The sequence below is a fragment of the Ailuropoda melanoleuca genome, chromosome 14 (genome assembly GCF_002007445.2).
Source record: "Ailuropoda melanoleuca isolate Jingjing chromosome 14, ASM200744v2, whole genome shotgun sequence".
NCBI lineage: Eukaryota > Metazoa > Chordata > Mammalia > Carnivora > Ursidae > Ailuropoda > Ailuropoda melanoleuca.
The window spans coordinates 74,260,301-74,282,635 of NC_048231.1; the positions used below are offsets into that span (position 1 = coordinate 74,260,301).

General features: G+C 40.0%; 1 protein-coding gene across 23 annotated transcripts in view; it reads right to left on the reverse strand.

Annotated features, from left to right (window-relative positions):
- Window positions 1–22,335, reverse strand: part of PDE4DIP (phosphodiesterase 4D interacting protein) — a 201,798-nt gene that overhangs the window by 38,257 nt on the left and 141,206 nt on the right. For 22 of the 23 annotated variants that reach the window (XM_019792716.2, XM_019792719.2, XM_034643237.1 and 19 more), the window contains 6 exons: window positions 19,806–19,897; window positions 16,632–16,748; window positions 15,906–16,043; window positions 14,973–15,085; window positions 13,677–13,804; window positions 2,876–2,964 (listed from right to left, as the gene is read on the reverse strand). In XM_019792716.2, the coding sequence (XP_019648275.1) occupies window positions 2,876–2,964; window positions 13,677–13,804; window positions 14,973–15,085; window positions 15,906–16,043; window positions 16,632–16,748; window positions 19,806–19,897 (677 nt within the window). Of the gene's footprint in view, window positions 1–1,101; window positions 2,596–2,875; window positions 2,965–13,676; window positions 13,805–14,972; window positions 15,086–15,905; window positions 16,044–16,631; window positions 16,749–19,805; window positions 19,898–22,335 lie in introns of those variants that run through there. The other variant, XM_019792727.2, reaches the window with a different exon arrangement.

Here is a 22,335-nt window from a genome sequence, read left to right on the forward strand (position 1 = left end):
CTGTGTCAAAGGGAGCTTACTTTGGCTAACTTATCTTTAAAATTAAAATGTAAATGCATGAAAAATGACTCAGAATCTAGCTTTTAATCAGTTTTTCTTTCTCATCCATGGAAAGTCGATATTTCTATATTTTCCCCAAATAAAACCCCAGGGGTTTCAGTATGTGTGGTGGTAGTATGAATCCTTTAGGTCTATTGTTAATCATATCTCTTACAGGTTCCTCCCCACCGGCCATTTCCTAATTCATCTGTTCTAATGCTTCCATGGTATAATTAAACCTTTTTTGTGTGTACTGGGTTTCCTTTTACCCTACAGAAATCTATGTGCACGTCTGATCTCTTGTTTGAATTGAGTTGTTTTGTTTTTACCCTATGACATATGTAAATGTAAATCAGTTCTCACACCCACGAAGGGCATTAATGATTTTTTCTCAAGTTCTTCACACTAAGTCTACTGACTTTTTTCTCCTTCATTGCATTTGAATCTTGATTCTTGATAAACTTTTTTCCACTGCAAAAGTTCAAAAGAAGAAAGGTAATGCTTGATTCATTATACAGGCATTTCCTAGTTATTTATTACAGACCTTACATTTGCTTGAGAATGGGATTTTGTGGGAGATACCTGGGGAAAATTACCAACATAGCCAGACCTGAGACTTCCTGATGTAAATGAGTCTAAAAATAAGGAGGGCACGTATTGCATGGTGCACTGGGTGTTATACGCAAGTAATAAATCATGGAACTTTACATCAAAAACTTGGGATGTACTGTATGGTGACTAAAATAACATAATAAAAAATTATTATTAAAAAAAATAGGGATGAAGCAACTTGCTTTAGCCAAAAGATAGCTCTTGCCTTGGAAGGAACACCAAGTGGGATGTGTTTGTTAGGGGAAGTCTGGGTATGCCTGAGGTAGGAAGGTAGCTTGGTATTGAGTAAAGTTTACCTTCCAAGGACACAGCAAGGAGGAATTCAGAGCCTGATTGTAAGCGACTATTTCCCCAGAAACCAGCACACACAGTTTTGAGAATCTGGACACAAAACAGTTACAGCAAAACAAGCTTTATTTATTTGGCAGCAGGACAGTTATGCCCTCAAACTCCAGAAAAGTTGAAGTGAATTTACAATGATATCATACACCAAGGTTCCTCCTACCCAAAACTACAGATTGATTTTCAAGGAAAGGTGATGGAAAGAAAATGATACTTCCCCAAGATATTCTTCACCCAGCAGGTACATAAATTTGTCTATCATGAGTCAAGCCCTAATAGAAAGGTGGACTAATAATTTATTAAGTATCTCGGCCAAGTAATAGGGCAGACATTGCAAGGGAAATATACATGCCCCAATGTAAAGGTTTATTCCAGGGGTGAACTGACCTTCTCAAAATGTGGTCTGGTCATTTGCTCCATGCTACGCTATAGGAAGATGCTTCACATCGGTGTCTCTTGTTCACTTTTTCTGAAGCTAATCCTGTCCACAGCAGCAATAACCACCAGTGACCACTGACATCCCAATCTAACTCTTGGAGTGGACATTTGCTTATCTTGCAGATCCCTCTCTTCTCCCCAAAGCTCCTCAGTAACATTAAGGAGTGCAAGGCAGAGGGATCTGTCCAGAGGGGTAGTAGTTTACATAATTAAAGTCACAAGCATTGGTTAGGAGGACTTAGAAGAAGCTGTTCAAGCAAAAAGAGAAGTAGAACTCATGCAAGAATTTAAGGAGAAGTAAGGGTCAGGTGTGGCTAGAGCAAAAAAAGGGGGATCTTGGTAGAAGGTAAAGAAATGGTGTTGAGGACGTGAGGTATCCCAGACAACTAACTACTCATGTCCTCAAGAGCCAAAGACTGTGCCAAGTCCTATGAGATTTAAGGAATGTTCATGTAGGTTCTTTTTGTTGGTCTCCTCTTTTTCTTATACAGGAGGTACAGAGGCAGACCCAGAAAGCCTCATTTTCCCAGTAGTTCTCTTAATAGCTCCAAGGAAGCTATTACTGGAAAACCCCAGCTACTTCTGCAGAAGGATGGATACCAATGATCCATTTTCTCCTTCATAACTCAGAGACTCACAGGCATGATCCATCCAGGGGACATGATTGCTAAGTGTCACTGGGCAAGGTGTAGACACATAGGAGTGCCAGTGAGTGCAAGGGGATCAATGTCAGTGACTTAATCTCTGAGGTCCAGGACATTCAACTCTTGAGCTTGCGAACATGCTGCTTACACCTTCACTGATGGCTGGTGAGAACAGTGTTTCAGCCTTGGGTACCAAGTTCTGAGGTTTGATGGGGGCTTGCTCTTGAAGTGTCACCTGCTGGTCACTGATGTGTCCCAACCTGGGTGGTCTGTCAGGTTGCCCAACAGAATTCTCTTTTGTGTAACGAGATTTCACCAAGACAGATCCCTGCTTTGGAAGCATTCCAATCCTCTTGGAGGTTCTCAGAGAGCACTCTCCTGAAGCAGGTCTTAGGCCTGTCACCTCCCCAAGCAGCCCTCCGATGACTCCCTGGCTTCTGTGGTGTGTTTCAAATACAAAAACCCAAGAGGGGAACTGTCCATGGTCTTGTTGTAAGTGAAAATTCTTCTGAAGCTATAGCTATAGATGGTACATAGGGGCAAAGGTGGGAAGGAGGAGCAAGAGATAGGAGTAAAAAGGAAAAAAAAAAAAGGTGGATTGGAGAGAAAAGTGGAGTAAGGATAAGGGTTGGCTGGTAAGGTGGCTGGGAAGCTCAGGGTGGGCGGAAAGAAGACTGGGAAGTGGTTTTTATAAAAAGATAGCTTCTTACTCTAGGCTCACAAGGGCTGCAGGAGACCACCAGACCCCAAAGGGCTATGAGCCTTCCACCCTGGGAACCCAGAACCTGACTTGGACTTACTTGCTGGTGGCTATTGCGTGCAGCCTCCTCCTCAATGCTGTCTGTGAACTCGGTGCTAGCATCTTCGGTATCGTCCCCTGCAGCAGCACCTGGAATTGAGTCCAGAAGAGAAAGGTGATTCCCTTCACAGGTGGCTTCCAGACAGCAGCTAAAATTACACTTTTTGCCATCTGCCTCTGATTTCTTCCTTTCCCCATATGCATGGCCCCCTAGCCAGTGGAGCTGAAGGTGGAACCAGTGTGCCAGATCTGTAGAAAAGCCTTATATCGCTGATACTTTCTTACTAATCTTGAAGCTTAAGCCTTAGAACATTCACTGGCTTTGCGCAGACCTGCACTAAGGAGCTGGCTGTTAGAGTGGTTACCCCTCTCACCTATTTCCAGAAAGCCTGAACTATTTCTTGTCCTGCCAATCTGGCTATGTAACTACCTTCTCTTTTGAAACATGGGCCCAACATGACTAACCTTTTCCCACCATCAAGTCCTGACAGGGTCCCTGATTTCCTGGGGATTAAAGGAGACCTGCTTTTCTCATACTTTTCCATCTCCAGGATCATGGGGTGACATTACCTCTCTAGGGGCTCTGTGTCCTACGGAAGCTCAGGACTAGTTAAGACTCAAGGCACAGAATGGTTTGGGTGTTTCCTAATCCCTTCCTTTAACCTCCCCATCTCTCTCAAACTCTTGTTCAATGCCAACATCTTTTGCCTGAAGGGTGTCTTATACTTCGTCCAAATGAGTTCTAATACATTCTTTCATTCCTTAAAGATGGACACAGTCACCCGAGGGCACAGATATCTATGTCTTGCACTAAGGGAGGACAAATAACTGTAGTTTGTGGTCTGGGCAAAGGTGTGAGACAGTGTTGACCAATAGAACTTTCTGCAATTCTATGCATGTGCTGCCCAATACAGTAGACACATGTGGCTACTGAGCACTCGAAATGCGCTAGGATGATTGAGGAACTGAATTATTTAATTTAATTTAATTTAAATTCAAATTCAAACTCAAATTCAACTAGCCACACATGGCTCATGGCTACCATATTGGACAGAACAAAGCTGGGGCATTTCTTCCTCTCCACATCTGTTACAATAAAAGACTGTCCATTGGATTTTAGGTTAAGACCTGTGGCCCACATTACTGATTTCTTCTGAAAATGGAGGAATTTATGATGCTTAATTCATTTTAACACCAAGAAAATCCACCATGACACTCTACAGAACAGGTCTCATAGAACCTGCCCAAGTTAAAGAAGCTTGAGCTCTAGTTCTGACCCTGGCCTCAGCAACCAACCTTTAAAACTCCTCTTCTGACCACCGAGTAACCTGTGCCTGACAAAATTAGGTGGTTTATCCAAGGTTATGCAGCTAGTCCTGACAAGAGCTGTGCCAAGAAGTCAAGTCTCTCGACCTTCAGACAGAGGCAACTCACTGTTCCTTCTGGTGACAAATCAGATCATTATCTTTGTCTCTTCCTCCAAGACCAAAGACCTGCTCCTGAGATCAGACATCCGTGGATGAATAATGAGCATCCACTACCCTTTCTGCAAGTAAGGTGAACAGGGGCAGCTCACACCTTCATTCCGTCTCTTGTCATCTGCCAGTTCCTGCCAGAGTATTTGCAATGACCCAGGCCAATCTTATTAAAGTACTAAAAGGTAGTAAGCATGTTGCTCTAACAATTTAATCTTATGACTCATTCCACAAATGTTGTATTAACTTTGCACCAAGTTCCCGTGCCCTGTTCAATAAGGTCCTACCTACAAGGAGGTACCTCCACCTCTCAGCATTCTTAGGAATTCCCTGGCAAACAGTGTACAATAGGGATTTCCCACACTTTTTCAAACTAGCTGCAGAACCATCTCATTCACAATACTGGCTGCAGAGAGATGGATGAACACACTCCCTAAGCTTCGGTAACTCGCTGAAATCCAGGATGCCAATTCACTTGTGGACCTCCATATGTTATTATGTTTATTTTGGAAAATCTTTCCCTGCACAACAGTAGAGACCAGAATCTTTCATTTTTTTTTTGGCAAAGAAAACGAATGTCCCATTCAATGACAGATTAAGAAAACATAGTTTTCACATTGTTTCTCCCCTGAGATCTGGGCTAGAGCAAGATCCTGTGGTTGAAGAAAGCTCAGCTGGATGAGTTGAACTCATCTCCATTATCATTCTCAGTGGCTTGTGTGGCCAGGCTGCCCCACATCCCAAGAGGATTCCTGTGCTAGGTTCCAGGAGTAAGGTAATGGATGACTGGAAAAAGTGACTGTCACTGGTCTTGAAGGCTTTCATCTCATATGTTCTGCCCTCCACTTACCTTTGTAGCTTTCTGATGCCACATCTGCATTTTTAGATAATGTTCTCTCTTTAATTCACTCAGGGACACAATATCGTGGTTTTGACTTCATCAGGAGTTAAATGGAGACCAAGTTAAGAATGCCCATTTCATCCCAACATTCTAGTATGTAGGAGTTTTGCTTTCCTTATGTATTTTTAGTTAGCTTAGTCTGCTGTAGCTCCTTCAGGGGAGTTCAACAGCTGCTCAGTCTTTACCAACATGAATTAGAACACTGAAGGCTGTGGGGGAGGGAGCTAGAATCAAGTTGAAAAAATCTTATAGAAAACATTGGAATGAATAAGTTATCCCACATGAAGCCCTGTAAGTTGACACTAGACAACTTTCTGTTACCATTTTTTTAAATCAATGACGATAAAATAATTTCTCTTTTGTGAGGGAATACCCTAAGCTTTTACAAGGCAACAAAATGCTATCTTCCAAACTAACTTGTAATGTTCCAAATTTACAATTTAAAGGTACTATCCTAAAAAAAAAAAAAAAGTTAAAAAAAAAGGTACTATGCTTTATATTGGTGGGTCTACTGGTTATTATTTCAGATTCTCTGAAAACTAAGAGCCTGTCACTTCAAATTTCACTTTCTCGTCTCCAGGTTTTATCTCCAGATTGTTTTACAAGTCAGACTAGAAAATTTTTTTTTAAGATTTATTTATTAGAGAGAATGGGGGGGGTGGAGAGGGAGAAACAGACTCACTGCTGAGCAGGGAGCCCCATCGGGGACTTAGTCCCAGGACCCTGAGATCATGACTTGAGCCAAAGTCAGACACTTAACCGACTGAGCCACCCAGGCACACCTAGACTAGAAATTTTATTAATTTTTTTTTTTTACTTGAGGTTTTGATGGTGGTTCCCAAATTGTGGTTCTTGCAAATTTCTAGGCTTGGAGCCATATATATGATGGAGGTGGTATCCCAAATCCCTTTTAGATTTAGAAAATTATTTTCCACCAGCTATCTGACTTGATAAAGTACACAGAAATAAAAGCCTCTAAAACACTACAAATCCTTCTGTGAAAATTTAAGTGTTATGCTCATGTATTCTTTTAATCATTGATACAAAAGTTGATAGTTTGTGGAGATTTTTAAGGCATAATTATTAAGAACATGGACCCTGGAGCCTGATTGTCTAGGTTTGGTTTCTGCTTCTGTCATTAGTTATATGACTTTAGGCAAGCCACAACCTTTCTGTAACTCAGTTTCCTTACTTACTAATTAGGGTTAACAGTGATATCCACTCCATACAGTTGTTCACTAGTGAACTTCAAAGGATTCACTGCATTTGAAGTGCTTAGAACAGTGCTTGGCACACAGTGTATACTCAATAAGTATTGCCTTTAAGCAACATTATTGTTGTTGGTAAGCTGACATGGTCTATGAGCTAAAAAAAGGTGTCCACAGGTCCTAAGTGTAATCGGCAGAGAGAAATTTTACACCTAACATTATAACTGGATGATCTCGATTGCATCTATCTGCACTTCCTTACTTCTGAATATCTGTTTCCCCCAATAGGAGGCTTGAAATAATACTTTTTGGTCTCTGTCATTTGCTTCACAGGACTGTTGAAAAAACAAGAGTTGTCAGTAAAGTAGGATGAATTCTTTTGAACAGGTGTTTTACAAACAGAATTCATCGTTATTACATTATGACTGCCTTAAAACTCCATCATGTATGAGTAAGCCTTAGAGGAAAAGTCATATAGTGTTAATTCTTCAATAATGAGCCCAAACTGGGTTATGACAAGACCCTTTTCCCTGAATTCTACTCTAGTCATTACTGTTTCCCCTTTTAGCTATTTATATTCAACCAAGAGAAAAGGAGTGATATTTCCCATATAGTTACTCAGAATATAGCAGGAGTCCTGTTTGGCTAATTTGAAAGGGGATTCAAAGAACGAAAACTGTACAGCATGGGTAAGCATGTGGTGCCAAGCCCCCGGCTGGTCTTCCCCTCAGGGCCAGGCTCTCATACCGGATCCTCTGGGCCACCTCCCACTCTCTCTTAGGGACCTGCCATGTGCTCATTATTACAAGGACACTCACACGTTCATGTCACAAACCAACTAAACTATCCCTGACTTAAATATTATGATGCTGTATGACAGATTCAAACAAAAAAGGTCTCTTGTCAAACTCTGCATCCATTCCCTTCTGGATCATAAAAGAACTTTAAGATTTCATATAGTCCTCCATAAGCTTCTGCTGAGAAATAAAATTCTTCCACTAGACAGATTCTGCTCCTGGAACAGAGGTAGCTAAGGAAAGAAAACCGCAGTCTGCAGTTAAGCCCCCTTACGGTGTATCTTTGTCTTTATATCGCAACATCTCTAAGGCAGCTTTCCAGCCTGTACTTTATTCAGAAAGCAATTTTCCAGAGACTTAAAATTCTGTAATGTCAAGGAGTTCTTCTTGCTCATGGCCTCTTTTTTTTTTCCCTCAAAGAACATGAGCAGCAGGCCTTTCCAGGAACATTTTATGGGAGTAGCACCACTGACCATAACAGGTGGCTCCTTAAATCTCTGTCCTGCTTGCTACTGCTCTCCCTCAGCAAGGAGAACAAGAAAGAGTTTTTAAGTCTAAGGAGTTCATTTCACATTTCTGGGGGAAGTGTAATGCTTTCTTTAGTCTCACTTCTTTGAGGGAAGAATAATCCAGTTTCTTCCTCTTCCCTCCTCTAGTTAAATAAATTACAAAAGCATTCACTCATTCTGGAGCCTTCACTTCCACTTGGATTTTTCGTACAATGATCAATAACACTGATTCTCCTATAAGGAAACAAACAAAAAAGACATGAGCTTTCTCTACTTCTCATCAATCTTTTCAAGAATGAAACCAAATGGTTACAGTTTGGCCTTTGATACTTTTATTGGATCAGTAACAATTTTCTGTGTCTCAACTAAAGTAGCTGAAATTCTAACACTTATGTATTAAAAAGAACACTCTCCATTTTAGCACAAATGTTAACACAGTTTAACACAGCACAGCGCCATGAAGAAATGAATTTCCAGAGGAAAATATACAGCTTATTTTGGTGGGAAAACACTCCTATAAATAATCTAATGCCAAGTTATTGGATCACTGGTCATTTCCTTCTTCATTTAAATTGTTATGAAATTGCTTTACTTTTTCTCGACGGCCCTAGGACCAAAATTTTAAGTGATAGAAGTAAAACTGCTTTTATTATCAAACTGAATACTTCATGGAAACAGAAATTCATGAATTATAGAACATACTTGTACACACATATGCCTCTAACGTTTACAGATTGAGAGGTTGGTATTTTAGAGCAATGATTTTGGTAATTGCAAAAGTAAGCAATACTCATGTTATATACGAAAGGCAAAGCTGCATGCATATGCTGGACAATTATGAGTTTTTAAAGGGAACAAGGAAGCCGACTTAGTTCATCTACTTAACGCCCCTATTCTTCATATTATTCTCTATCGAACATCTTCTTGCTGAACTTCCTACTTTATCCTTCCAGGTTTAGCAAAAGGAAAACAGTATGATAAGTAAAAAAAAAATTTATTTCTGGAATTTGACATTAAACAACATAAAGGGAAAGTAATGCAAAAAGAATTAGTACATCACTTCGTAAGTTTAATCATTCTTTTTTGAAATCTGGTAAAATTGGTATTGTCAGCTTTACATGTTATGTTTCCCTTCCACTTCTCATCCTCTACTGGAAGCAAATTACAACACAGATTTTTTATTTGGGAAAGTCGGCCCGGCTCATGTGATTATATAGAAAGAAGTTGAGGACTTACCTTTCGTCAATACTCAGACTACTTAAAAGCAACATGCCTGTCTTCTAATTATAAAAAAGTTGTTTAACAAAGTTATTACTCTAAATGTCTAGTGAGAAGGTGCCTTAAATCCATATTCCAAAATGTTCTAAGACTCAAAAACTATGAACATACAGAAATCACTCTGACATGCTGTCCCAATGACTCATTCCTTCTATTTTTTATTACCAGGTTGCCTCATATAAGCTCCACATTCCCAACTACTCTTTCTACAGTACCGATGGTTCTTCACGACCAAAGGGAGAAGAAAAGCTCTCTAAATTTTAACCTTAAAGAAAAGAGGATGCTTTTCTTTTATATGCTTGGATCTCACAGGATGTTAGCATCTGAAAAAGAAAGCTAATTTCATTTATTCTACCTCTAGTACCATTTCTACAAGGCAAGATGGAAAGTGGACTGTCAGGGTGTGGGTCACTACTATTTCTTCCTAGCTTCATAGGACGACTGTCCCAAGGCATTGGCTGCAGACCTATGGAATTACTACTGGGGCCCTAGTTGAAGAGGCAACTTGAGTTTTTCAGGGACATCAAATGTGAAGATTCTATGTCTTTTTCATATAAAAAGACCATGAGGGGCGCCTGGGTGGCTCGGTCGGTTGGGTGTCTGCCTTAGGTCAGGTAATGATCCCAGGGTCCTGGAATCAACCACCAAGTCAAGTCAGGCTCCCTGTGCTCAGCAAGGAGTCTGCTTTTTCCCTCTCCCTCTCCCTCTTCCCCTGGCTTGTGCTCTCTCTCAAATAAATAAATAAGAATAACATCTTAAAAAAAAAAAGACTATGAAACCAGAAAACAACAACTTTATCCTAACAAACAGGAACTAGAGTTTGCTAATACTATTTGCTCAAGGAAAGCAAAGGAACTGAAGTATTGTCCCTTTAAGGTTTACAGTCTAAAAGGAAGTGACTGTAGGTAGGTCAATTTTTATTCCTCAATGAAAGGAGCAATTTTTTGGTATAGTCTGACCTGCTTCTTCTTTCCCTCATCGGAAAACCCTAGATTAAACTGGGAGACAGAACAAACATCAATTTTCTTGAACTGTTTTGAATCTGTGAACCAAACTTCCCAAGACCAGATACCAAATTAGCATAAATAAGCATAAAAGTGAAAGGTCTTTTATGTGTATCTGTGCCAGAGGTTACTTAGGTATTAATTATGCAAGTAGTTTCTCTCCAGGAAATTTTTTGTGGCTCGGATCTAATATCCTATATAGGTCACAATTTTCCTAATTTTTAGATATCTCTTACTGTATATGACATTGACGAATATTTTAAAAATATGAATAAGGAGGGGCGCCTGGGTGGCTCAGTCATTAAGCGTCTGCCTTCAGCTCAGGGTGTGATCCAGAGTCCTGGGATCGAGCCCCACATCAGGCTCCTCCACTGGGAGCCTGCTTCTTCCTCTCCCACTCCCCCTGCTGGTGTTCCCTCTCTCGCTCTCTGTCAAATAAATAAATAAAATCTTTAAAAAAATTTTTTTAAAAATACGAATAAGGAAATAGAGGTACCAACAACACCGCTGGTGTCTGCAGTGAATGAAGAGAAGTGGGTGTGGGAGAGGGGTCCGTGAGATTCAGGATAAGCACATACCTCTCAAAGCAAAAGGCTGACAATATTAAAAGAGCCCAGTTGTGCCTTTTTAAAAAAATGATAACTTGGCTAAATAGCTAAGAAGAAAACACCAGAAAAACGCTGACTTTTATTAGGCACTAATAATCGTCAGACTTCTGCAACAGAAAAGGGTAAGGGAAATATCTATCAAAAGGTCTTCCATTTCATTCATTAAAATAAATGTTCTTGGAGGTCCTTTTCAACCCTACAGTTCCAAGAACTATAGACTTCATCTCCCCTGACTCTCACAACCATTACGTTGCATATTTGCTATTATTCAAAAAGGAAATGTAAGTAAAAACAAATCTATTGATATGAATTTTTCACAAATTAAGTTCTATGCTTCTAATTAATCATGGCCTGGGTTTAATTCATTTAAGATTTTTTTTTTAATTCAAGCACAAGGTTCTACAAGCCCGTGATGCTTTCTCTAAAATTATTAAGGCTGAAAAATGCCTGACGAAGGTCGAATAATCCCGTAACAGAAAAGGTCTGTGCTCCTGAAGAGAGAATGGACTCATATTCTATCATGGTCGATGGAATTCTGTGAGTGATGTGGGTAATCACAGCATCATCTATCTGTGGGTTATAGAACAAAATTCATCAGAGTCGAGCTCTCTAATAAGACGCCAAATTAGCACACAAGCTTGTCAGGCTGGCCAGCTCTCTCCAGGCAGCACCGTTCACAAGCCTCACTCCAGGACATTAGTAGCAGATTCCAGTCACGTCTATAGTATCAGGATCAATCTCTTATCTTTTGCCACAAAAATCACTTATCTAAAATGTTTCCCAAGGACCAATATTAAAGGTGATTAACTGTAGCACAAGTCAGTCTGTCTCTTTAGGATCCAAATCAGGACCAGAATTCACTTCCTTTTCCCCACTAGTCTATTTTGATCATTTTTCAATAGGAAGTTGGGTTTCTCATTATTTGGCCAGCTACCTTAACATTTCTAACACTTAGTTCAAGACACCACGGGAAATTCCTACTGTTGGAGGATGACAGAAGCAGGAGTAATAATTAGAAATTAGTATAATCACTATAAGCCATTAGAATCCAAGAATCACCCATGGTCGAATCTTAACAGGACACTTATAAAGCTTCCTTGGTCTGTTAGCAAAATAAAGGGAAAACACTTCCTAAATGCCGTATAATCATATGACAGACTAGTCTTTGCTGGGTTGACATTTCTGTAAGTTCAATTACTCCCTCTATCCTTTTCCAGTTACAAAAAGTTTTGTGTAGGAAAGGGTCTCTCAAGATTGGAAGACGAAGACAGTAGATGGTTCTGCTTACACTTCCTATCCCCCTCCTTAACTGACTCCCCACCCCAAAGCCCATGAAAACTGGAAAGCATTTCATTAAGAGGAAGGCTTATGGCTATCAATCTTTTGCAAAATACTTCATCAGAAAATCCCAGGGTGTTTCTCCAGCAGAACATTTTCTTCCCTGTCCACTTTGGTTTGACTGATGCTCTATCTGTTGTTACAGGCATGGGTAAGGTTACAGAAAGTTGGACAGAATTTAGAATGTAAGGCAACCCATGTCAACAGATGAATGTGAAAGAAATTAAAGTGTCATGTAAATAATGGAGGGAAAACAGAAAACTCATTGTGTGCCCCCTCATTGAGAAAGAGTACTCAGTCACCTTTATGATGCTGGAAAGCCTCAATCCCTGTTCAGCAAAGTCCATGTTTCAAACTTGAAATCTCAACTTCTAATCTAGGAAATTTATAACCAACAGAAATCTGAAACCTCATGGTGTTGAACCCGCAAAGCTCCAAAGTAATCCTGATTACTTTTTATACTCTTGACATTTAGCTAGCAGAAATACAATCTCAGGACCCCTTTCTTATGCCTGTCAGGCTGCCATAAGAAAGCACCAAGACAATGACCCAAACCTACCAACCCAGATCTATAACATTTCTTTCTAAACTATTCAAACACCTCAAAGCCTATTACTTATTTTAATGGAGTAATGTTCAAGCACTAAAACATGAAAAACACAGGACCCCACCTCGTGCCACTACCAAATGAAAAACCAGAAGCAATACTTTCCTCTGGCTGCAATAAGCAATTTGGTGAAATGCTGAATTTAAAGGGGAACATTACATTTGAAATTATCTTTTTACATAAAGAATCATGACTCTGAAAGACATGTGGGAAAGCCTCAATCCCTGTTCACCAAATTCCATGTTTCAAAACTGAAAGGAGTCTTTATTGAAATTGTGTTCTGACTACATAAAACCCTTGGTTTAAAGGAAAAATATTAATGGAATTTAATCTGCACCTAATCTAATTTCACTATCACTATTACTCAATCATCACGTCTGAAACACTTTCAGGGGAGAAGGTTTACTGTAAACGCTTCAACTATCCTTGCCTCCTCTCTCTGACTTGACCCTTCCAATACCTGTAGTCTGCTAATGGCACGACTTGGCTTTGATTACCTTCTGATAAGGATTATACCACTTTTGCAAAGTCATTCTTATAGACATTTAATCTCTCTCTTTCACCCTGAAACTTTCATTTGATTAAAAAATCAAGTCAAATCAAAGTTTAATTCTCTCAAAGAGCAGGAGTTGGCAGATGGCAAAAATAATATACATGCATGCATTTATGACATGATATGGAACATATGGAATGGACGGTGAGAGCAAGGGAGTAATAAACTTTATTGGCCCATGGGAAGAGATGGGGGAACAAGGAGGGGCCAGGGAAAAGAGTGAAATGGTGGGAAAACTGAAATGGAATGCTTTAAAAGGTGCACATACACTTTGTAACCTCCACCATTCAACTCCGAGATAGATATGTACAGCGCCATACAGGTAGACTAAAGTAAGTTTCACTTTGTAGCTGATGCGACTTGCAACAGTTCTACCATTAGCAAGTCACCATTTTACTTCTGCCAGAGTCAGACAAGGCTCTCGGGTTAGTGCAAACAAGGTTTTCCATCCTGGGCTGCAGGCTGACCCGCCAGTGCTCAGAAGGCATGCTTGTGACGAACTCGCACACTTTCCAGTTCCCCACCTCCAATGGCGGCCAGGGTCTCCAGCCTGCTTAAGCGCTCCAGGCTTCTTCCAAGAACTTCTTCCAGCCGACCGCGTATCACCTGGGCCCCTTCTAGTTCCACCTGCAGAGTTCGGTCTCTCTCAGAGCTGAGTGAACATGCCACATGGAAGGAAAACGGATTAGCCATCAACTGTAATGAGTCTACGTATACTTCCAAAGAGCCATGAGACTTTCTAAAGGACGCTCTCCAGGACACAATGATTGAGCACGGTCTTTGTTTGGGCACTGTTATCCTTCACCGCAGACAGATCAGCAAGGCCTGCTCCTTCTTTAAAGCTTGTCTTTTTATGCTAGATTGTGAGCCAATGTCACATAAAAATCATAGTTCCTAAGACTTATCTCATACCCTTATAGCCGACATAAGAGAATTTTACTTTTTGACAAGTATTAATTTCTGAAAAACCAAAACCTAGGAAGAGCTAAATGCAAACTGAAGAAATACTGAGCCAAGTAGGACAGCTATTGAAGATGTGTTCTCTCATTTGGTAACCAGACTGGACAAAGCTCTGAAAAGGAATCCAGTTCAGAGAGACTAAAGATCCAGAAATTCTTTAAAAAGTAATAAAATCAACTGGTCCTTATTGTATCTTTCCTTTCCCTTTATTTCTCTGAAGTAGAAAGAAAAACAATGCTTAAACTGAACAACAAACTAGAAGAAAATGAATAGTAAAAGAATAAAAATTAGGAAAGAGAAAAAGGGACAAGGGGAGAAGACAGAATGAGAAAAAAAATAAAGGGAATATAAAATGAACCAGAACGACATAATATACATGACCAAAAGTCAAGAGGTACAAGCAAATATATTCACCATGACGGCTATCAGTGATCCTGGGTTGATATTAGCCATCATGGTGAATATATTTTCTTCAATGATACTTGGCGAGTATCAATACCCTTCTATCCTCACTCTTGGAACGGAACAGCCTTTACCCAGGACATGGAGCAGAGGAACGAAAGGAAAACACTAAGTGTTGACTATACGCAAGGCATTATTTTAGTTTATATTCCAATGACTTACTTGCTGTCTTCGATTTCCTGACAAGTCTTCTCATTTGATCACTGTGTAGCTATAGGAGATAGGCACTATTCCTGACTTAAGATGTAAACACTAGGCTCTGAGAGATCCACACACGACAAACGACACACTGAGTAATCCTAGTAATTGTCTCTCTCTCTTTTTCTCCCTGCTTTGAGATCACGAGCATCTGCTCCTAAAGAGGACTGGGAGGGTGAACACTGCCGTCACTCTCCTACCTGTCTGGATGGGCGTGGAACTTCACCAGACTGCTGTAGAGCTGTCTCTCTGCTTGCAAAGCCTCATTGAGCCGACTCCGTTCATCTACCAGCCCTTCGAGCATCAGCAGCAACTGAAGAAAGAGCAGAAGCAGTATGCAAACGGACGTGAGACATGAAGCCACAGGGATCCTGAGAAAGCAGCCAAAGGAATGTACTCACATGTACTATGACTAAAAAAAGCTCACCATCTTACTACTTGCTTAAACTTCCTATTATACAGTTTTCAAATCAACGTCACGTTATCTTTTTTTTAATCTTTAAAACTCTATAGGGCAGAAGTCAAACATGGAAGCAAGAAGAAAAAGAGGAGAGAGAGGCCAGAAGCACAGCAAAGAGCTAAGAGAAGGGAGTGGAAGGGAAAGAGGAAGTACCAGAAGGACACATACAGCAGGACTTATTGGTATTCCTCATTCATTCAATCAACATTTATTGAGCACATTCTATGTGCCAGGCTCTGTTCTAGGGATCAGCTTACTATCTAGTGGGTGGAGGAGACACCATCAATCACAGGCCTTTGTCGCAGTGAGCTATACAGTAAGTGCTGCTAAGAACATGAGCCACGACGTATGCAACCAGCAGAGAGGTCTGTTTAAGTGAACTGCTTGAGTTAAAAGCTAGGACTGGAGCAAAATGAGTAGTTAGTGAGAGAGATGATAACAGACAGGGAGTACAGGCAAGTAGGTCGTTTTTAAATCTGGCACTGAAGAGAGGTCAGCCATGGAGGAGCAGCCAGAAAAGAATGACAAATGTTAGGGGTATCTCTTGCTGCTGCTGACCAAGGCAGGCAACTTTAGAGCACAGAGATCTCTCCCCTTCAGAGATCACTGAGATCGACAGCTTTTCCAGTGTTTGTTTCACAGTAAAAATAAGGTTTATAGTCCGATGACTTACCTGCTGTCTTCGGTTTCCTAAAGTTTCTTGACCCTGTGACTCTACTGAAGCAACTTTTTCCCGAAGAAGTAAGACTTCTTGGGTCAGGCGTTCCATAGCTGGTATGTCCTCAGGATCAACCAGCTGCATCTGCAGGTCCTAAAGGTCAAGGAAAAAATCAATAAAAATGTGGGGTGGCTCAGTTAGTGGAGCATGCAACTCTTGATCTCGGGGCTGTAAACTGCTATTTAGCAGAGGAGCAAAGGAACAGAAGTCCCTGAAATAGTCTGCTGTACTTTCAAGTGGAATATTGATAAGCCATATGAAATAATACATTCTTTGTGAAATCTCAGCAACTCTAATACAAGTCAAAAAGAATGTGGTGATATTGGGGCACCTGGGTGGCACAGCGGTTAAGCGTCTGCCTTTGGCTCAGGGCGTCATCCCGGCGTTATGGGATCAAGCCCCACATCAGGCTCCTCTGATATGAGCCTGCTTCTTCCTCTCCCACTCCCCCTGCTTCTGTTCCCTCTCTCGCTGGCTGTCTCTATCTCTGTCAAATAAATAAACAAAATACTTAAAAAAAAAAAAAAGAATACGGTGATATTAAGAGGCTCAAACTGACAGTGCATCAAGGAAATAAGTACTGGCCAAGGGACTCAGGGTATCTAAACGTTGTCTGAAGATGCCCTGCACGTATTCTGAGCTGTAATCGTTTCTAAGGATCTTGAAAGAGCTTTGAAGGACCTTTATGAGGTCTTCTTTAATCTGTATGTTCCTGGTCAGGGACTCCATGTCGGCAGCCTGCACCTGCAGCTCTTCCTCTTGCACAGCCACCATGGACTGTAGTGCAGAAAGTTCCATCTGTGGAGAGAAGAAGTCCTGAAGTCAGTGTGCAGAGGACACAGTATCTATCACATTCATATTTGAACCCCTAGGCCAAGGCTCTTCCATATTGTATCACCATCAGCCAGGAATGCGAGTGCCAACCAGAAGAGGAGTTACAGTGTTCTAGTGGATCACATCAATAAACCACACGGTGGGTACCAAAGGGTGCTCTACAGGAAGCTGTAATGGTAGCTTTCTGGGAGGCACCTGCCTGCAGGAAGCCTGTTTTTGCTACTGCCTCCCCAAGAGCAGGCTCTTCCTCACCTGTGGAGTGGTCTGCCAAGGCCCAATGTCATCTGTGACTAGATAGGTAAGTCTGCCTAATTCTGGGGATTGGCTAGCAGGCCCCTTGGTTCTTGCATCAGGTTCTCTACCTAAGCCTTTATCAGTAATGCAGTCAATGAAATACCAAACTCTCTGCCACTACTTTATTTCTCCATTTGTTCAGATCTTGGTTATGGGAAATGGAGTGCTACTTATGAGGCCCTCTTCAGAGACCTCTATCATTATATAGCTGGGTATCGGCTCCATAGAAGAAAAACTCAAACACGAGGAAAACATTATTGCAGCAAGATAAAGGTCTACAGTCAGGCAGACATGAGTTTTAGGTTTTAAATCTTGGCATAATCTCTCTACATGGCATTTAACCTGAACTTCATTTCCTGAATTGTAAAACAGAAATAAAACCTCCTTTTTAGAGTTAAAAATTGAGCTACCCTATGATCCAGCCATTGCACTACTGGGTGTTTACCCCAAAGATACAGACATAGTGAAAGAGAATATGCACCCCAATGTTCATAGCAGCATTGTCCACAATAGCTAAATCGTGGAAGGAGCTGAGATGCCCTTCAACAGATGACTGGATTAAGAAGTTGTGGTCCATATATACAATGGAATATTACTCAGCTATCAGAAAGAACGAATTCTCAACATTTGCTGCAACATGGATGGCACTGGAGGAGATAATGCTAAGTGAAATAAGTCAAGCAGAGAAAGACAATTATCATATGATTTCTCTCATCTATGGAACACAAGAACTAGGAAGATCAGTAGGGGAAGAAAGGGATAAAGAAAAGGGGGGTAATCAGAAGGGGGAATGAAAAATGAGAGACTATGGACTATGAGAAACAAACTGAGGGCCTCAGAGGGGAGGGGGGTGGGGGAGTGGGATAGACCGGTGATGGGTAGTAAGGAGGGCACGTATTGCATGGTGCACTGGGTGTTATATGCAACTAATGAATCATCGAACTTTACATCTAAAACCAGGGATGTACTGTATGCTGACTGACATAATATAATAAAAAAAAACATTAAAAAAAACCCCTCCTTTTTAGGGCTATGTGAGAATAGAGAAAATATATTTAAAAGTGCCTGGTAGGCAATCAGTGAATGTTAACTATTCTTACCTCTACTACTATGATTTCAAGACAGTAGAGGGAATGCTTAAAATTCAGGAAAATCGACATGGCTTTTGGTATAAACCTAGTATCAGAGGGAATGTGACAATGAATATATACGGTATTGAACTGAGAGGCTGGTAATTAATTAAGGACACAAAAGTAAGCAATACAGCTAAACATAACTCACTCAAAATAACCATTCATAGTCCTAATTTTATGATCCCCCAAACAGGACAAAACGAAAAGTAACATTACTCTGAATAAAGTATAGATGAGAAAAACAGGAACAGCATACGGAAACTGAAATCTCTGACATGAGTAATCAGATAATGGCTACGGTGGAACCCAAAAAAAGGGAGGGGAGCCAGGGGATTTTTAAAACTGGTATTTTTAAAATGCCACACAATTTCATATCCTCAAAACTTGAGTCATATAACAGCAGTCTGGTTGTAAGAAGAAATACAGTAATGAGAAGAGAAATTAAGAGGAACAATAAGATAATTTTATCACAAATAGGAATACAGGTTTTACATTCTAGATCTAACTCTGGCAAAGAGGTGGAACAAATCTGAGAAGCCACGTAGACTAGCCAGGTAAACTTAATATACTGCTGACCCCCTAAAATAGATGCCATGGTAACATAAAGTCTTTCAGTTTTAGTTGGTAACTCTGTTCTGTGGCCCTAATACTTCTTCCATATCACAGCTGGACATACAATCTGCTGTAAAGGGAGGGAAAAAGAGAAGGGATTCTGTAAGGCCAAAAGGCCTCTTCTAAGAAAATTCATGAAAACTCTATTGCTAGAAATACAGCATAATGCAAAAATGATCTGCTCCAAGTAATGACTTCTTAGCAAGTATTCTGAGTCATGAAAGACCTAAATTTAAATCTTAGCTTTGGTATGTCTTAGTTATATGACAATCCCCCACCTCCACGGTTTTGTTATATTTTGTTTTTTAGAGACCTTGTGTAAGCAGGTGGGGGTGGGCGTAGAGGGAGGAACAGAATCTTCAATCTCGCGCCCCTAAGATCATGACCTGGGCTGAAATCAAGAGTCAGACGCTTATCCGACTGAGCCACCCAGGCGCCCCTTCCTACCTCCATGTTTAAAAAAAAAAAAAAAAATCAGCATTTCACCTTCTTCATCTATAAAACAGGGCCAATACCACTTAGTTTGCAGAGCTGTAAGCCTTAGTGCTAATTTAAGTATACAGTACAGTACACTGCACATAGCAAGTATTCAATGAACATTATTAATCATTCCCCAAATTCTTCCGTTCCATGTTTCTAAAACTAATTTCATGGATCTAACATCGTAATTCCAAGCAGTGATTATACAGTATCTTATTTTTTCACAAGTCCTTTACAATTATTCCAGTTAGCAATGAGCAGAGAAAGTGGCCTTTGTCTTTCCAGCACTTAAAAAGTTTAATGGTCTCCATTTATAAAAATAAAAGCATCTTTTGAGAAAATGTGTACATAAAGCAATTTGTAATTTTCTCCACAAAGACAAAAGCCTTACTTTGCATTTGGACTTAGATATTATACTTGGACAAGTGTACTCTTTTAAAGATAAACTATTTTGGAGGAAAAATCATAGGAATTTTGAAAGTAGGCTCTCTAGAAAACTCACCCGACTTTCTCTTTCTTTTTTAGCCATGAGCTCAAGTTCCTCTTTGGCATTACTCAGTTCTTTTTCCAGCCCTGCAACTGTTTCCAAATCTCCTGAAAATGAACACATAGCACGCGTCTTCATCACTATAACATCATATGACCTCTGGTGCGTGGTTTCTGAGGAATTTAGTCCGAATACACAATCTCACAACAACAAAAATATGTGCCAGATTGTTCTTTGCAGCAATATTTGTGATAGCAAAATACGCAATCAATCTACATGCCTGTAAAAAGAAGACTGAATAAACTACGGTATATCCATGCAACGAAATACTACATACAGCTGTCAAAAAGAATGAGGAAACAACTCTTTATGAACTGATACGGAATAATTTCAAAGATATATTGTTAAGTAAAACAAGTTGGGTACAAAAGAATACATCTAGTGGAGTCTGTCCTATATTAGGAGAGGGGGAAGTAAGACCACACACATACACGTCACATTTAGACACAGGATTGCTCCCTGACTTTGCTAAAAGAAACATAGGAAGGATAACCCAGAAATGAAATTGGTTGCCTTCAAGGAAGGGGTGAAAACCAGAGAAAAATACTAGGGAAGTTGATGGGTCTTCTGAACATACTTTATATATTTGAGTTTTGAACCATGTTAATGTTTTATTTTTAATGTGTAAAGTTAGTTCAATAATAATGGGGAAGAAAAAGCCTAAAACTGAATATTAACATAAATAAATGAACCTATATAATAAATAGATAATATAAGCACCCAGAAAATAAAAAAATTAATCCAAATGATTTCTTGAACTCACTGTTCTAACTGTATACCCTCAGTGGGAAATAGTCTAAGGATTAAAAAAAAAATAAAAAATCTTCAACGCTATTTATAAATGACTTACTGTTGATAGTGGTATTCAGGTAGCAATTCTAAACTACTTCTGTATATTGTGAATGGGTACATATATTCATGTTAGAGGTAACCAGGTTTCTCAAGGTCAAAAAAAGGCAGATACAAATAGAAAATAAGGGAAAGAAAGAACTTGTGGTGTTAAATTAGAATTAGAGAAATGAGTATCAAGTACACACACACATTACCCCCCTCTTAGCTCTGTTCACCTAAAAGGGCCTAGAAGCAAATGACATACCTGTGGCTATGAACCCATCTCATGCCCAGATTATTAGTACCTAAATGTCATTACCCACTTCAGGGAACCAGAGCTCCTCGAAGTAACAGACAGTTCCAGGGCTGAGGCAGGGAAAGGGAAAGGTAATCACAGAACATCTTACTGTACCAGCAAGTGTGGAAGTGCTGAAAAACTGATGGCGACATATTGAAAGGACAGAGGAACAGCTTGAAGGGGCTCCAATTGGCCAGATTGGGGGTAACTTGGGCATCAAATGGAATAATGACAATAACAGAAATGCAAAAAAAAATGATTTAAAAAAAAGAATACATTACAATGTGTAATTACAACACACTGATATAAAAACATGGAGTGGGGGAGAATAGGGAAAGGGCAGCTCTTTGTGAAAGAACACGTGCTAATAAACAAGGAAAAAATTTTAAAAATAGAAATCACCTTTTTAAACTACCAACCTCACAGCTGCTTCGGGAAAGGCTGAAAGGATGCTAGAACCCCTGGGTGAGTGGCTGTCGGGAGACGGTCAACGTCTCAGGGTGTTGGGCGGCAGGTCACCCACACAAAGGGAGAAATGAGCCTTCACAATGGAGAGGTCTGGCAGATACAACCTTAACTAAGGAAAATACAAACTGCTATCATGTGCTCCTGACGTGGTGCACTGAGAAAGACCTCACCCTTGTAAGTATTCTTGCCAAAAATGTTTAACTTCAATCGAACCATGAAGAAACAATCAGAGCCAGATGGAGGGCCATTCACTGGCCCAGAGTTTTCAAAAATGCCAATGTCAAAAAAGACAAAAAAGGCTAGAAAACTTTTCTAGACTAAAAGAGACTAACACGATGTGACAACTAAATGGATGCATGGTCCTGGAGGGGGAGACCCAACCATCTAGAATGTTCCCGTGACACAGGAACTCTGGATATAAACTGTACATTAGGTACCAGGACTATTCCAAGGTTAAATTTCCTGAACGTGATAATTACACTGTAGTTATGTAGGAGAATGCCATTGCTTTTAGGGAATACATAATGAAGCATTTAGAAATGAAGTGTCATGATATCTAAGTAATTTTTAAATGGCTTAGAAAAAACATTCCATCTGTGCATATGCATGTGAAGAAATGGTGTAAATGTGGCAAAATGTTAATAGGTGGTGAATCTTAATAAAAGCCTATATGGGTATTCACTGCACAATTTTTGCCACTTTTCTAGAAGTTTGAAATTTGCAAAATAAAAAATTGTGGAAAAGTAATTTTTGAAAAAATGTAAATAGGGAGTAAATTAAACAAATCCAGTATTCTTTATTCTTTGACAAAGTTTTCCTATGAAAAAAATAACTACTTGCATGACTTACCTATGGAATTCCATAACACCTTATACTATAACAGACACA